Source organism: Hermetia illucens, chromosome 3 (assembly GCF_905115235.1).
Source record: "Hermetia illucens chromosome 3, iHerIll2.2.curated.20191125, whole genome shotgun sequence".
Classification (NCBI taxonomy): domain Eukaryota; kingdom Metazoa; phylum Arthropoda; class Insecta; order Diptera; family Stratiomyidae; genus Hermetia; species Hermetia illucens.
In genome coordinates this window covers 134479417-134492274 of record NC_051851.1, presented here as the reverse complement: position 1 = coordinate 134492274, position 12858 = coordinate 134479417, and the positions used below count along the sequence as shown (strand labels likewise).

The following is a 12858-nucleotide window of genomic DNA, read 5'->3' as shown; positions in this document are numbered from 1 at the left end:
ACTCCGGCAACTGGAGCGAGATGCAAGGAGAACGAAAATAATAAATGGAACAAAGTCGTAAACAGCAAAAAGGCAGAAAAAAACAAAGTGAGAATTCGCCCAGATTCATTTGCTATCTCTAGTCAGGGCAATCTCTCATACGCGGAGATATTGAAAACTGAGAAAGTTGACCCCGACCTAAAAGACCTAGGAAGCAATGTCAGTAAAATTCGAAGAACCCAGAAGGGCGACCATATGTTGGAGCTGAAAAAAACCAGCTTTGTGACGAGTTGCGCACCCAAGTTAAAAATTCACTTGGGGCGAATGTCACAGTACACGCCTAAAAACATGAGGTGTCCATACAGTGCAAGGATCTCGACGAAGTGCCATCCAAAGGAGAAATTTTCTCCTTGGAATATTTGCTTAAGGCTGTTAGGCCACAGTAAAGATTAAACATTGTTTGATGATCTGTTTCTCGAACATACTCCCCAGCAAGAACCTCTGGGTTTTTTCATACTTTTTTCATTGTTAGTTATTCCACATCTTTGCTTTAAAGGAGGTGGTTTGTGGTGCTCGACCCACTATCGGCCGATTTCATAGTTTCTGGTGGGTATTCGTAGTTTATTGGTAAAGGCCACAATTTCACTACTGATCGCTTTATGATATGTCCCTTCATTTTAATCGTTGCAACCTGGACCAATCCGTCTTGTCCTAGGTGTACGTCAATTATTCGTTGCAGCGGCCACTTTGTGGGAGGAGTTTTCTCATTTTTTATCAATATCAACATACCTGGTTTTAAATTGACAATTGGTTTTAACTATTTTGGACGTCCCTGTAGTCTGTGTCTGCTTGGTGGAATATGATATCACTCGATGTAATCATTGGCCATCTATGCATGTGGTTTGTGCGTCATAGTTTGAAACATCGTTTGTATTTCCTTTACAATTGGTATGAAATTTATTCCACAATCGCTGTAGATGGCTTTACATTTTGCTCGTCCTGCTGACGTGAAGTCGCTGTCTAACTCCAGGTGCATAGCTTTCATCGCAAGGCAAATGAATACGACAATGTACGTAGTCGTTGCTCCCTTATCGTTTGACCATTTAATCTTTAATGGTCCTTCAAAATCTACCCCGGTCTCCCGAAATGGTTGATTTGGTACCACTTTAGGGGATGGTAAGCTCCCCTTCAATTGAGCTTGTGGTTGTACGTTACTTTTGTAACAAGTGTAGCAATTATGGATGCATCATTCATTTTCTGTGCGATTAAAATCCAGTATTCTTGCCGTAGAGTCGTAACTTTTGCCAGCGATACTGCACTATAGGACTCAAACTGTGACATGGTCTGTACAAAGTACATGGTGGCAACGTGAGCGCTAAAAACCAAAGAACGAACAGCGTCGAATCGCACTGGTCAAACGAAAACAATAAAGATAGGAGACTAGAACTTTGAGACCGCTGAAAATTGTTCTTATCTAGGGTCGAAAATCACAATCGATGACAGCTATGACGGTGAAATCCGCTCACGGTAGTTTTCTGCGGCAGAGCCTATTTCAACTTTTAAAAACTGTTTCGCTCGAAACGTTTCACCATAGGGTCGCAGCTATTACTGTACAAGACTATAATCTTGCCAATCCTCATGTATTCCTCGCAGACTTGGGTTCTTAGCAAGAAAAATTGTGAACTTTTGACCGCGTTCTTCTGACAAATTTTTGGTCCCTTACCTGAGGACGGACTATTCCGTAGCCTACATAGTGACGAAATCTATGGGTGGTTGCGGTGGACGAGTCGCCTAATTCATATAGATGAGAATGATCCAGCCCGGAAAGTCTATAAGGGCGATACGTATGGTAGAAAAAGAGGACGGGCAGACCCGGCCTGAGATGAAACAATGGCGTAGATCAGGACGCCAGACAGCTTTTAGGGATATGAATTTGGTGGACCTCGGCGCAAAACCGGGGTGTCTGGAATTCCTGGAGTGCCTTGTTAAGGTAGGCCAAGATCGGACACCTGTCGTTATGCCATTAATGATGATTTCCCCCTTATAGTTGGTACGGAGGGCTTTGTTGTTGATGGATTCAGTATTCACTCCCACCTGATTGTCAGAGGGGATTGTAGGCGGTGTTGTAATTCGAGCCCGGAGCACTATGCCAACGTCATAGTGATCTGAGCCTATATTGCTCCCCCTGTATGTTCTAACATTCATCAAGCCAGCGAGATTGCGGCGTTCAATTAACACGTGGTCAATTTTTTTGAAAATTGTCTCGCCTGTCCAAAGCTATTATCGGCTTTAAAAACATAAGCGCATTTTTTAACTAGATAGGAAACCTACTCCGAGCACATGGTTTACTGGATGGCCACTATAGTATATGGTGTAGTGGTTCTTCTCGAGAAAACCGGTGTTATATCAGCCTTATTTTAGGACAAGGTATCGGCTAGCTGCTGAACAGCATTCGATCTGTACAGGGAGCGCACGTTCCATGAGAAATGATAAAATCGTTGTACCGTCTTCGTTGTCGGGTTCGTCGTTGTAAAATCCATCCTATTCGAGGCTCCTTTCGTGGTTTTGTAACTTCAGTTTTCTGTGTAGGGTTGTCAACCGTATCCAACCTCCTCCAACCTGGAGGACCAGTTGGTACAATTTGTCCCGGGTTTAGGCGCGAGAGGCTCACTTTCATTCTTCTCCGTCTGCAATTTTTCTTCCGTCTTTTACTTTTCGTTTTCATCCTGGATGGGAAAGCACACAACGTAATCTAATTCGATCCTTTTGAAAAATAAACTCCATATTAGCAGATTGCACACATATACAAGTGTGTATATAGTTTGCTTTCTCGTTAACGGCTCTTACTTTCCCAAGCAAGCGTCATTTGCATGAAAGTCGGTTTGCAGTAGGCGGAATGATGGAGGAATAATAAATGATTGCTGAAAGTGGGGAACAAATTTATAAGAAGTATTCTCTTCCTATATCAAAGGAATCGATTGAGTATTAAAAAGCTGCGCTCATTGCTAATAGTAACGTTTTGTAGGCGTAGTCCTCGTTTTATGTGACATGTTCTATCTAAAAGACAGACTTCTAATTTTATCTATTGAGATTCTCAGTAGATCGAAAAGCTGGACGTCATCACAAGCCATTCTGAAATAATAAATACGCTAAGGAAACCCCTAAAAGCAAACGGAAATATCAAATTAAGCCACCCTTCCTTCCCTCCCTTTTTTAAATTATTAGTTTTAATGGAATCCACCTGGTGTTTTGCTCGATGAAATCTGATGACCGCTCTGAAAAACGCCATAAGAAAGCTCCGGAGACCAAACGGAATTCAGTATCTTATTTTCGGTTAAATCCCACGAAAGTCTCTCTTTTCGTTCAAAACCAGAGAAATGTCACCCTGAAATAGAAAAGTATAAATTTAACGCAGATATAAGGTGCCTCCGAATAGAAACTCGCCAATCAATTTGACCATTGTAGTCAATTGCTTCCGTCACTTAACTGTTCACCTGAATAATCTATTCGAGAACTGTTTTACTCCTACAAGTGGCACTGAAGAAATGGAAGACCCATCTGAACACTTCCTCCCAATGGGTTTAAATCTATTTCGATTAATGGCAAATTCTGAGAATTAGACAAAATGGATTTTATTTTTAGAGAGAGTCCTGAAAGCTACAAAGCTCCATTTCTGTTTCGCACTTGGCTTGTCGGAAAATTTAATTAACTTAAATAGTGGCTCGAGAGTCCTCGCATGTGAATAAAGGTCTTCAGGTTGAATATTGAAGTCCATTCATTGAGGATTCATGAATGTTACATATTCATTACGAAAAGTTGAAATCTGCCGAAACAAAAAGGAATGAATGCAAAAGAAAACTTCTTAGAACTACTTACAAAGAGTGTGAAGAGTTGCCAATGGCTCGACGTACTTTCAATAATCCAGTTTTTCTAAAGTTGGCATCAATAATATGAATAAATGAAGTCTTTTGAATGAAGAACTGGAAGAGTACTCCGCAAAGTTTCTATCAAATCCATCGATCCTACGTTCTATTTCCGTCCAACGAAAATAGAAACAAAAGTTTCTGACCTATTTAGTTGTCCTTATGGAAGTCAAAAACGTTTCATTGTAGTCGTTCTCAGTCACTAAAAAGAGGTCTCACTGTGGTTGAAGTTTTAGCACTCCCCTAAAGGCAGCCAAAATTTCTTCGAGTTATAGAAAAGTTTGCTCTCGATTTATACACAACCTTGGAAGTACCCATACCAAACTAGAACCAGAAGCAGATTGTGAAGCCTTACAATATTAGCCTTAGCCTTACAAGTTGTGTTACAAATTGACAATTTCGCGACCAATTCCTGGAATGCTTTCATTTTATCGGAATTGCTACAATATCGCATTTTCTAGAGCAAATTTACTCTTCACTGTAATAAGGATTCCGCTACTACGAAAAATCATCGTCATCCACTGTCTATGATCCCATGTGCATGTTAACGTGTTATCCTTCCCGAAATATGTTAGTCACAACAAGGCATACACTGTAAGCATCGAGCAAACACATATTTTTATGAAAATTCCTTCCTCAAGTTTCCCACGCCGACGATAAGCTTTCCAAACTAATATTTTATTTATCCTCCATGTAAATGTTCCTTATCCATGTCCGTATCCTTCGCTTGCTGCACCCAGACTCCTATGTAATGTTCGGGAATTTATCTGATACATTTCCAGCATCCGCATAGCTTTAAATATTTTTTCATTGCATATTTTTCTCATCGTATACATCTTTTCTTATATTTTCAGTTATGGTTCATGCATTAAGGGACGTGAAAGTTACGGTTCCCTCCGCCGTGCGCAAGGGAGGCACGGCCACCCTCAGGTGTAGTTACGATATGGAAGGCGATAGTTTATACTCTGTTAAATGGTACAAGGGACGCCGGGAGTTCTACCGATATACTCCAAAGGAAAATCCAGCCATGAAGATATTTATAACGAGTGGAATACATGTTCAGGTAATTATTGATGAATTATTAACTCAGCATTCAATGTTTAATTGAGACGATGAACGGAGAGTGGATTGGTTGCAATTTCGCGGTTTTCATGCGGTGGGGGCCAACCAAATTTACAATGGAAGCGAGAATTTTGCACCAATTCGAGAGGAATCGAACTTTTCACTCAGAATAGGGAGATCAGATTATCAGAACAGGATGCAGTTTAGAAAACTGAGATACAGTAAATATACTTATTAGCCGATATAAATATTGACAAGGTTCAGTCGGCAGATGCCGATAGATGCCCCGAGGAGCCCAATACGGCGTTTTGAGGCCCCAAACTGCTAACAACATAACTGCTGTGGAATGAGCAACGAAAACAGCATTCAGCTGGCTCAGAACTTTAACACCAACCCTTATCACTCAAAAAGGATAGCAGCTTCACTCTGAAACTAGAGGTCCTTTTGAGTCCCCTGACGAATTGTCCACATAGTGTTCGCAGATTTATCCTAACTAGAGCTGGCCAATAACGAATGAAGCGCCTGAGGGTTTCTTCCTCCTCTCCACAAATTCGTTATTGCGAATCGTAGAGTATGCAGCGCCAGGCAGCATGAACCCTTAAAATCTGATGCCCCGAACAAACTGACGTAATCCTGTACATATTTGCACGCACCTACCCCAAAAGCTCTCGAAATTGACTCGTGTTATAAAAGCGCCAAATCGTCCTTGACTAGGCACCGTTGGTGAGCCTTCACCACCTGAGGCTAGATACTGTTATTTAGTGCCAGTAGATTCCCCTCTTGACAACCGCCAACTGGAGGGACTGTCAACAGTAGACTCCTTCTGACCAGTTCATCTTCCCGTCCGTTCCTTTCTATATTCCTATAGCTAGAAACTCATCACACTCATCGGGTTTCTAGAGTATCGAACCAGCCTAGAGGATGTCACCAATTATAGAATGCCTTAAGGACAGCGTAAGGATGACTATATTACGCTTGTAGCTCGGATCATGCCCCGTCATCGACGGGCCTCTGGTTTCCCCAGCACCTTTGCTTACACTGACAAATTTAAAAAAAAAACCCTGGACTCGACGACACTGCGTGCATCCGCACAGACCGTCTTTGACTGGCCGGCGAAGAAATTGGTGTCATAACCTCACAATACATTGCCGGTCTTCCACTCTTCCTTAGTTGGAAATATAGACGCCAAAAGTGGGGCACCGCACAGCCACAATGCCTACGCACTATCGTACACAGTCCGCTTCAATACGCTTCAGCCCCTTTCAGGATTTCCCAAAACGCTGGCACTCCTCCCCAACTGTTCTTCGCAAGAAGACCACTCCAGATATTCTCTTTGTTCACACCGTCGAAAGGTTTCTTTAAATCGATAAGGAGCGGTTGAAGCGAAGATGTAAAGATGTAGGATGTTGATGTGGTCAATCGAGGAGCATCTGTGGCGCGGCAGGATTCGCAGCATTCGAAATTTATTTCGAATGTTGCGAGCGAATAGATGGCGCGGATCTATCCACTTTGCGTGGCACACCAAGGGAGTGGAAGATCGCAGTAATTATGTTTTTCAGACCTGTCACTGAATTTAATTATTAAGTTGAAAAATTGCTAAAGAATATGGAAGTCCTTTTTGAAAATAGAATTTGAGTTGAGTTTACTGTATAGAATTCGCGTTGAGTTTGCTGTATAAAATTCGCATTGAGTTCGCTTAAATATTTCAATAAAAATAATAAGTAATCATAATTACTTAATTGGATTACTTAATTGGTGACCCCGGAACTCGCACCAACAGCATCAACAACTAGGATCCCGAATTCCCAGAACCTGCAAAATTGAAAAACTCAAGCACATCATCATCCCCATCAACAAATCGCAGTCTGCGCAAGCACAATCGCCCAGCAGGCAGCCGCAACAACCGATTGGAGATAAATAAGAGTTCCGCAGCCGCAGCCGCCATCGCTGCCGCAGCCACTTTCGCCGCCGCACTCAACTCCACCATCGCCGACATTGGTGAAGTTCTATTAACGACAAAAATTCGTCCGAACAACACGGCAGAAATAGAACTTCCAAGGACTGAGAAATCCTTCCAAAACATCAGTAGACCGTACGGCAAGCGATTTTCACGCGTTCGCATCTACAGTTGAGTGTGGAGTGCCGTGGTAAACATCACGAAAACGTGTCACATCTCCACATCCCGAGTCGGAGCAGAGGCAAGAAAGAAAAACGCGAGAAAACCTTCTCTACACAGTGTACTGCGCGACACACGTCGGACCCTCACCAGAAGTGGATTTTCACGCGACTTCCCGCACGCACGCCCTCCTGCACAACACCTTTCACGCACCGAACTAGTCATCATTGCCACAACGATCAACAACGGCAACAAACGGACGTCCCCAGCACCGCCAACGCCGCAGCTACAGCCGACAAACAACGAGGAGTTATTCTTAAGAGAAGTTATTATTCATTTATATATAATATATTATTTATTCAGTTAAAAAAAAAAAAAAAAATAGTAATAAAAAAATTGAAATCGCTGCAAGAGACGGCGTGCAGGTGTTTAGCATCGCGAGTCCTCCATTCTCATTGGTGGTGTTTTTGGTCTGCGCTGGATAGCGTCCGCTTCGTTTTTTCTCGTTTCGTGCGTGCATTTGTGGGTACGGCCTGCCGTGTCGGTGTAAAGTTCACCGCGTTTCAGAATAAACTCACCGCGTTTGCATTTCAATCTCGTACTTTTCGTGAATCAAGATGTCTTTTGACAATAAAGACGCAGCAGGCCCATCGAACCCGCAAGTGACCGCCCTCGCCGTACGCGTTCCTCCGTTTTGGCGGCGGAACCCCGAACTGTGGTTCGTGCATCTGGAAGCACAGTTCCAAATGTCCGGCATCACATCGGACGCGACCCGTTTCAACTACGCGGTGATCGGCCTGGACGAAGAGTCCATACTTCTGGTGTCCGACGTGGTGAAGTCGACATCGTATGTGCAGCTCAAGAGCGAGTTGATCAGGCGCCTGTCGGCAAGCGAGTCGGCAAAATTAGACCACTTGCTGGCAGGTTTAACCTTAGGTGATCGAACTCCCAGCCAATTGCTTCGTGAAATGAGGCAATTGGGTGGGAGTAAGATCGGCGAAGACCTGATCAAGTCGCTCTGGCTGCGTCGGCTCCCGGAGGGCACCCAGGCGATCCTCGCTTGCGTCTCCGGTTCCTTGGAGGAACTGGCAGCGACGGCCGACCAGGTTCAGGAGGTGTACGTACGCCCAACCTTGGCGGCCGTTCAACCACCGTCGGATGAGGTGGGTGAATTGAGGCGCGAGATTGCTGCATTAACAGCCAGTATGGCCGAGATGCGGGCGACGTTGGACGCTCAGCGTTCGGGCGCCAGATCGCGAGCACGCTCGCGGTCTGCCATCCGAAAAGGGCGATCAGGTAGCAGGTCGTCAAGACAGTCCACGGACCCAGGGATTTGCTGGTACCACCGCAGATTCGGGGATAAAGCGACAAGATGTACGCTACCGTGTAGATTCTCTTCTACCGCAAAAAACTAGGTCCGCGGGGGGTTTTGGCGGCGGCCACCCAGAACGCAGCACCACGTGGCCTAACTATTTTTGACCCCCTCAGCAGGCGCAACTACCTCGTCGACACGGGTGCGGAGGTTTCGGTTCTTCCCGTACCCCAGCATCATCAACTTTTCCCTCAACCGCTCAAACTTGCGGCAGCAAATTCCTCCCGCATAAACACGTACGGGTATAGGCAAGTGGACGTGAGTCTTGGCTTGCGTAGGACGTTTTCGTGGCGTTTCATCCTGGCGGATGTCAGCTTCCCCATACTAGGCGCAGACTTCCTGTGTCACTATGGATTGCTGGTGGACTTGCAAAACAAGTCTCTTATAGATTCCACGACCAACCTTAATACGTCGGGACATATGGTATCTCACCCAGGCAATAATCTTTCCGTTCTTTTAGAAGACATTACCGACTCTCGTGTTCGGGCACTTCTCCAAAAGTTCAGCCAGATTACTACCAACTGTAGTCTCTCCAAACCAGTGAAGCACAATGTGCAGCACCACATTATCACTACTGGTTCCCCGATCTTCTCGAAGGTGCGTCCTCTACCATCTCAGAAACTGGCAATTGCACGGAAAGAGTTTGAACAACTCGTTCAACAGGGTATCTGCAGGCCCTCAAACAGCTGTTGGTCTTCCCCACTGCATATGGTCCCTAAGCCAAACGGCGAATGGCGCCCATGTGGGGATTACAGAAGGCTAAATGCACAGACTGTTCCTGACCGATATCCAATTCCACTCATCCACGACTTTGCGCATCACCTCGCGAATTGCCGCATCTTTTCGACCTTGGACTTAACCAAGGCTTATCACCAAATTCCAGTAGCTCCTGAAGACATTCCAAAGACGGCAATATGCACACCCTTTGGACTCTTCGAGTTCACCCGGATGACTTTCGGATTGTGCAACGCGGCGCAAACCTTTCAAAGGTTCATTCACTCAGTCCTGCGAAACCTCGAATTCTGTTTCGTATATTTGGATGATGTTTTGGTCGCTTCTTCCACTGAGTCTGAGCACTTAGCCCATCTCGAGTGCATTTTTCAACGTCTCCTTGAGGCCGGTTTAGTCCTAAACGTTGAGAAATGCAAATTCCTTCAACAACAGGTGAGATTCCTCGGCCATTTCATTTCCCCTGAAGGAATACAGCCCGACCCAGACAAGGTGCAAGCAATCACAAGTTTCCCGCGTCCAAAGACAGTGAGGGAGTTGAGGAGGTTCTTGGGCATGCTAAACTTCTACCGTCGTTTCCTGCCCAAGGCCGCCCATCTCCAGTCCATTTTGAACGCGTACTTGTCTGGCCCCAAAACTAAGGACACACGAGAGATCGTGTGGTCTGAAGAGGCTATCTGCGCGTTTGACAAATCTCGTCAACAACTGGCTGACGCTACACTCTTGGCATTCCCTCTGCAAGATGCACCCCTAGCCGTTTTTGTTGATGCCTCTGACATCGCAGTAGGTGCTGCCCTTCACCAAAAGGTGGACCAAGTTTGGCAGCCGTTGAGCTTCTTCTCAACGGAACTACAGCACCTACGATCGCGAACTGCTCGCCGCATACCTGTCCATCAAATACTTCCGTTTCTCCCTAGAAGGCAGGCCGTTCACAGTGTTCACGGACCATAAGCCTCTCACGTTCGCTTTGAAACAGAAGCCCGACAAAGCGTCCCCTCGTCAGCTTCGACACCTGAGCTTCATAAGCCAGTTTACGTCGGACATCCAGCACGTGTCCGGGAAGGACAACATTGTTGCTGACGCTTTGTCTCGTGTCTCCGAAGTTAACATCCCCGCCTCACTCGATTTCTCGGCTATTGCCAAGGCGCAAGTGGATGACGCAGCACTTCAGAGCCTCAAGTCCAACCCCAAATACAAATTTCGGGAGTTGCCCATCTTCGGCTCAAACCTCTCGCTCTGCTGCGAAGACTCGGAAAAGGGACCTCGGCCATACATTCCGGCCACATTTCGCAAGGAAGTGTTCCACGCAGTTCACGACTTGGCGCACCCCGGCATCAGGACAACAAACCGGTTAGTCACCGGAAAATACTTCTGGCCCTCCATGAACAAGGATATTAATTCCTGGGCCAGAGAGTGCATCGCATGCCAAAAATGTAAGGTCTCCAGGCATGTTAGGAAAGAAGTGGGCTCATTCCCCCGCACTACCAAGCGTTTCCACACCATACACCTCGACATTATAGGGCCTTTGCGAGACTCGCACGGTTATAAGTATTGCCTCACAATCATCGACAGGTTCACGCGGTGGCCTGAGGCAATACCTCTGAAAGACATCACGGCGCAATCATGTGCTGAAGCCCTCTGTCGAGAGTGGATACCTCGCTTTGGCGTCCCTGCAGTGGTCATCACTGACCAGGGAATGCAATTTGAGTCCACCCTTTTCTCCGAGTTAGGCAAACTCCTTGGTTTTAAACGCCAGCGGACTACGGCATACCACCCACAATCCAATGGGATGTTGGAACGTTGGCACCGGACGCTGAAAGCCGCCATTATGGCACGCGACGACCCGTCCTGGACGCAAGTCTTGCCTCTCGTCCTACTCGGCCTTCGTACAACCCGCCGAGAGGAATTTGCTGCCAGCCCCGCGGAGCTGGTTTACGGGGAGAACCCAAGACTCCCAAGCGATCCGGTCTTCGACAAGAGATCGGGTCTCACGGAGTCGGGGTTGGTGCGTCTGCTGAGGGACAATCTCCGGCGCATCAAGGCGACACCACCCACTCGACACTCGTCCATACCTGCTTGTTCGCCCAAGGAACTGGACACATGCACGCATGTGCTGATCAGAACGGATGCCGTCCGGAAGCCGCTGCAGCCTCCATATGAGGGCCCGTACCGCGTTCTCGAGCGGGGAGAACATTTCTTCCAGCTCGAGATCGGTGGTCACAAAAAGGCGGTCTCTTTGTCCAGGCTGAAACCCGCGTGCGCCCCGAAGCAACGTCGTGTCCGCTTTGTGGATTAACGGCGAACGAAGTTCGGGGATCAGTCGCTGAAACCCCCTAGGTTTCATCTGGGGGCGGAGTGATGTGGCGCGGCAGGATTCGCAGCATTCGAAATTTATTTCGAATGTTGCGAGCGAATAGATGGCGCGGATCTATCCACTTTGCGTGGCACACCAAGGGAGTGGAAGATCGCAGTAATTATGTTTTTCAGACCTGTCACTGAATTTAATTATTAAGTTGAAAAATTGCTAAAGAATATGGAAGTCCTTTTTGAAAATAGAATTTGAGTTGAGTTTACTGTATAGAATTCGCGTTGAGTTTGCTGTATAAAATTCGCATTGAGTTCGCTTAAATATTTCAATAAAAATAATAAGTAATCATAATTACTTAATTGGATTACTTAACATCCACATCAGAAACCGCCTGCTCTCTGTTAATCAAGCTTTCGAGGTGCCCTTTGATGCGTTCCAAAATTATTTTAACTTTAATCTTTGTAACGGCAAAGAACACACAGATACAATTGTCAAGCCCAGTCCACTTCTTTGATTACCTAATGATTACCTCCTTCTCTCTTGCAAATGTGTTAGATTCCCAAGATTTCCTTACGATTAGAAGCAGCAGATTAGCAGTAACTGCAGATGCAACGGTAAATAAGTCTGAGGGGAGACCGTCAAACCTAGCAGTTTATTCCGTTCAAGTATATTGATGATCCAATTGGATTCTTTTCTGTTTAGAGGAATAATCAGCATCCGCCATCCGCCTTTCTACCACTTCAGCTACCGTTCACGTCCTTCACAGGACCATCCAAGGATTTGCGATCACATTTAAGTATTTACGTGATGACGTATACAGGTCTAAAATCGTTGCGATCTGCGGAGTTACAGTGCGCAGCGCTCGCCACTGCTCGCAACTGCCAATAGAAAATTTAATGCTTTCCGTTCCGGTCTTGATCCATTATTCCCCATTCAGTCAGATCTGGGGATGCCTCTTCTGGACGAGGCCGATGAGTAACATCCGAGAAAAGAGCAGCGCTCATCGTTATTCTCAGACCGGTTACTCTGTGTATTTGACGTCATATACGCAAGATAGCTCTTCCATAGTCGAGTGACAGCTGAATAACTGAAGCGGTTTAGATGAAAGCTTGATGGCAGACGAAAAATGCAAGCAAAGATAAGCGACTACAAGATGGCGATCCCTTTCAAGGACGACGTTAACATTTCTCTTGTGGCACCAATAACGAGGCGGTAGAAGCTGCAGAAACCCACAAACTTCCCACCATTATCGTTAAGGTCACCGAGATCATGTTTCGCCATCACATGTCTGAGCAAAGAGTTGCCAGAGGCCACCATGACATTCTGACCACCTGTAATGATCACAATATCACCTTTTGGAAGTCTCTCC

At 45.9% G+C, this 12858-nt stretch overlaps 1 protein-coding gene across 2 annotated transcripts in view; it reads left to right on the top strand.

Moving 5' to 3' along the window:
* Positions 1–12858, top strand: part of LOC119653211 — a 317232-nt gene that overhangs the window by 216119 nt on the left and 88255 nt on the right. For both annotated transcript variants that reach the window (XM_038057781.1, XM_038057780.1), the window contains exon 2: positions 4757–4965. In XM_038057781.1, the coding sequence (XP_037913709.1) occupies positions 4757–4965 (209 nt within the window). The remainder of the gene's footprint in view (positions 1–4756; positions 4966–12858) is intronic.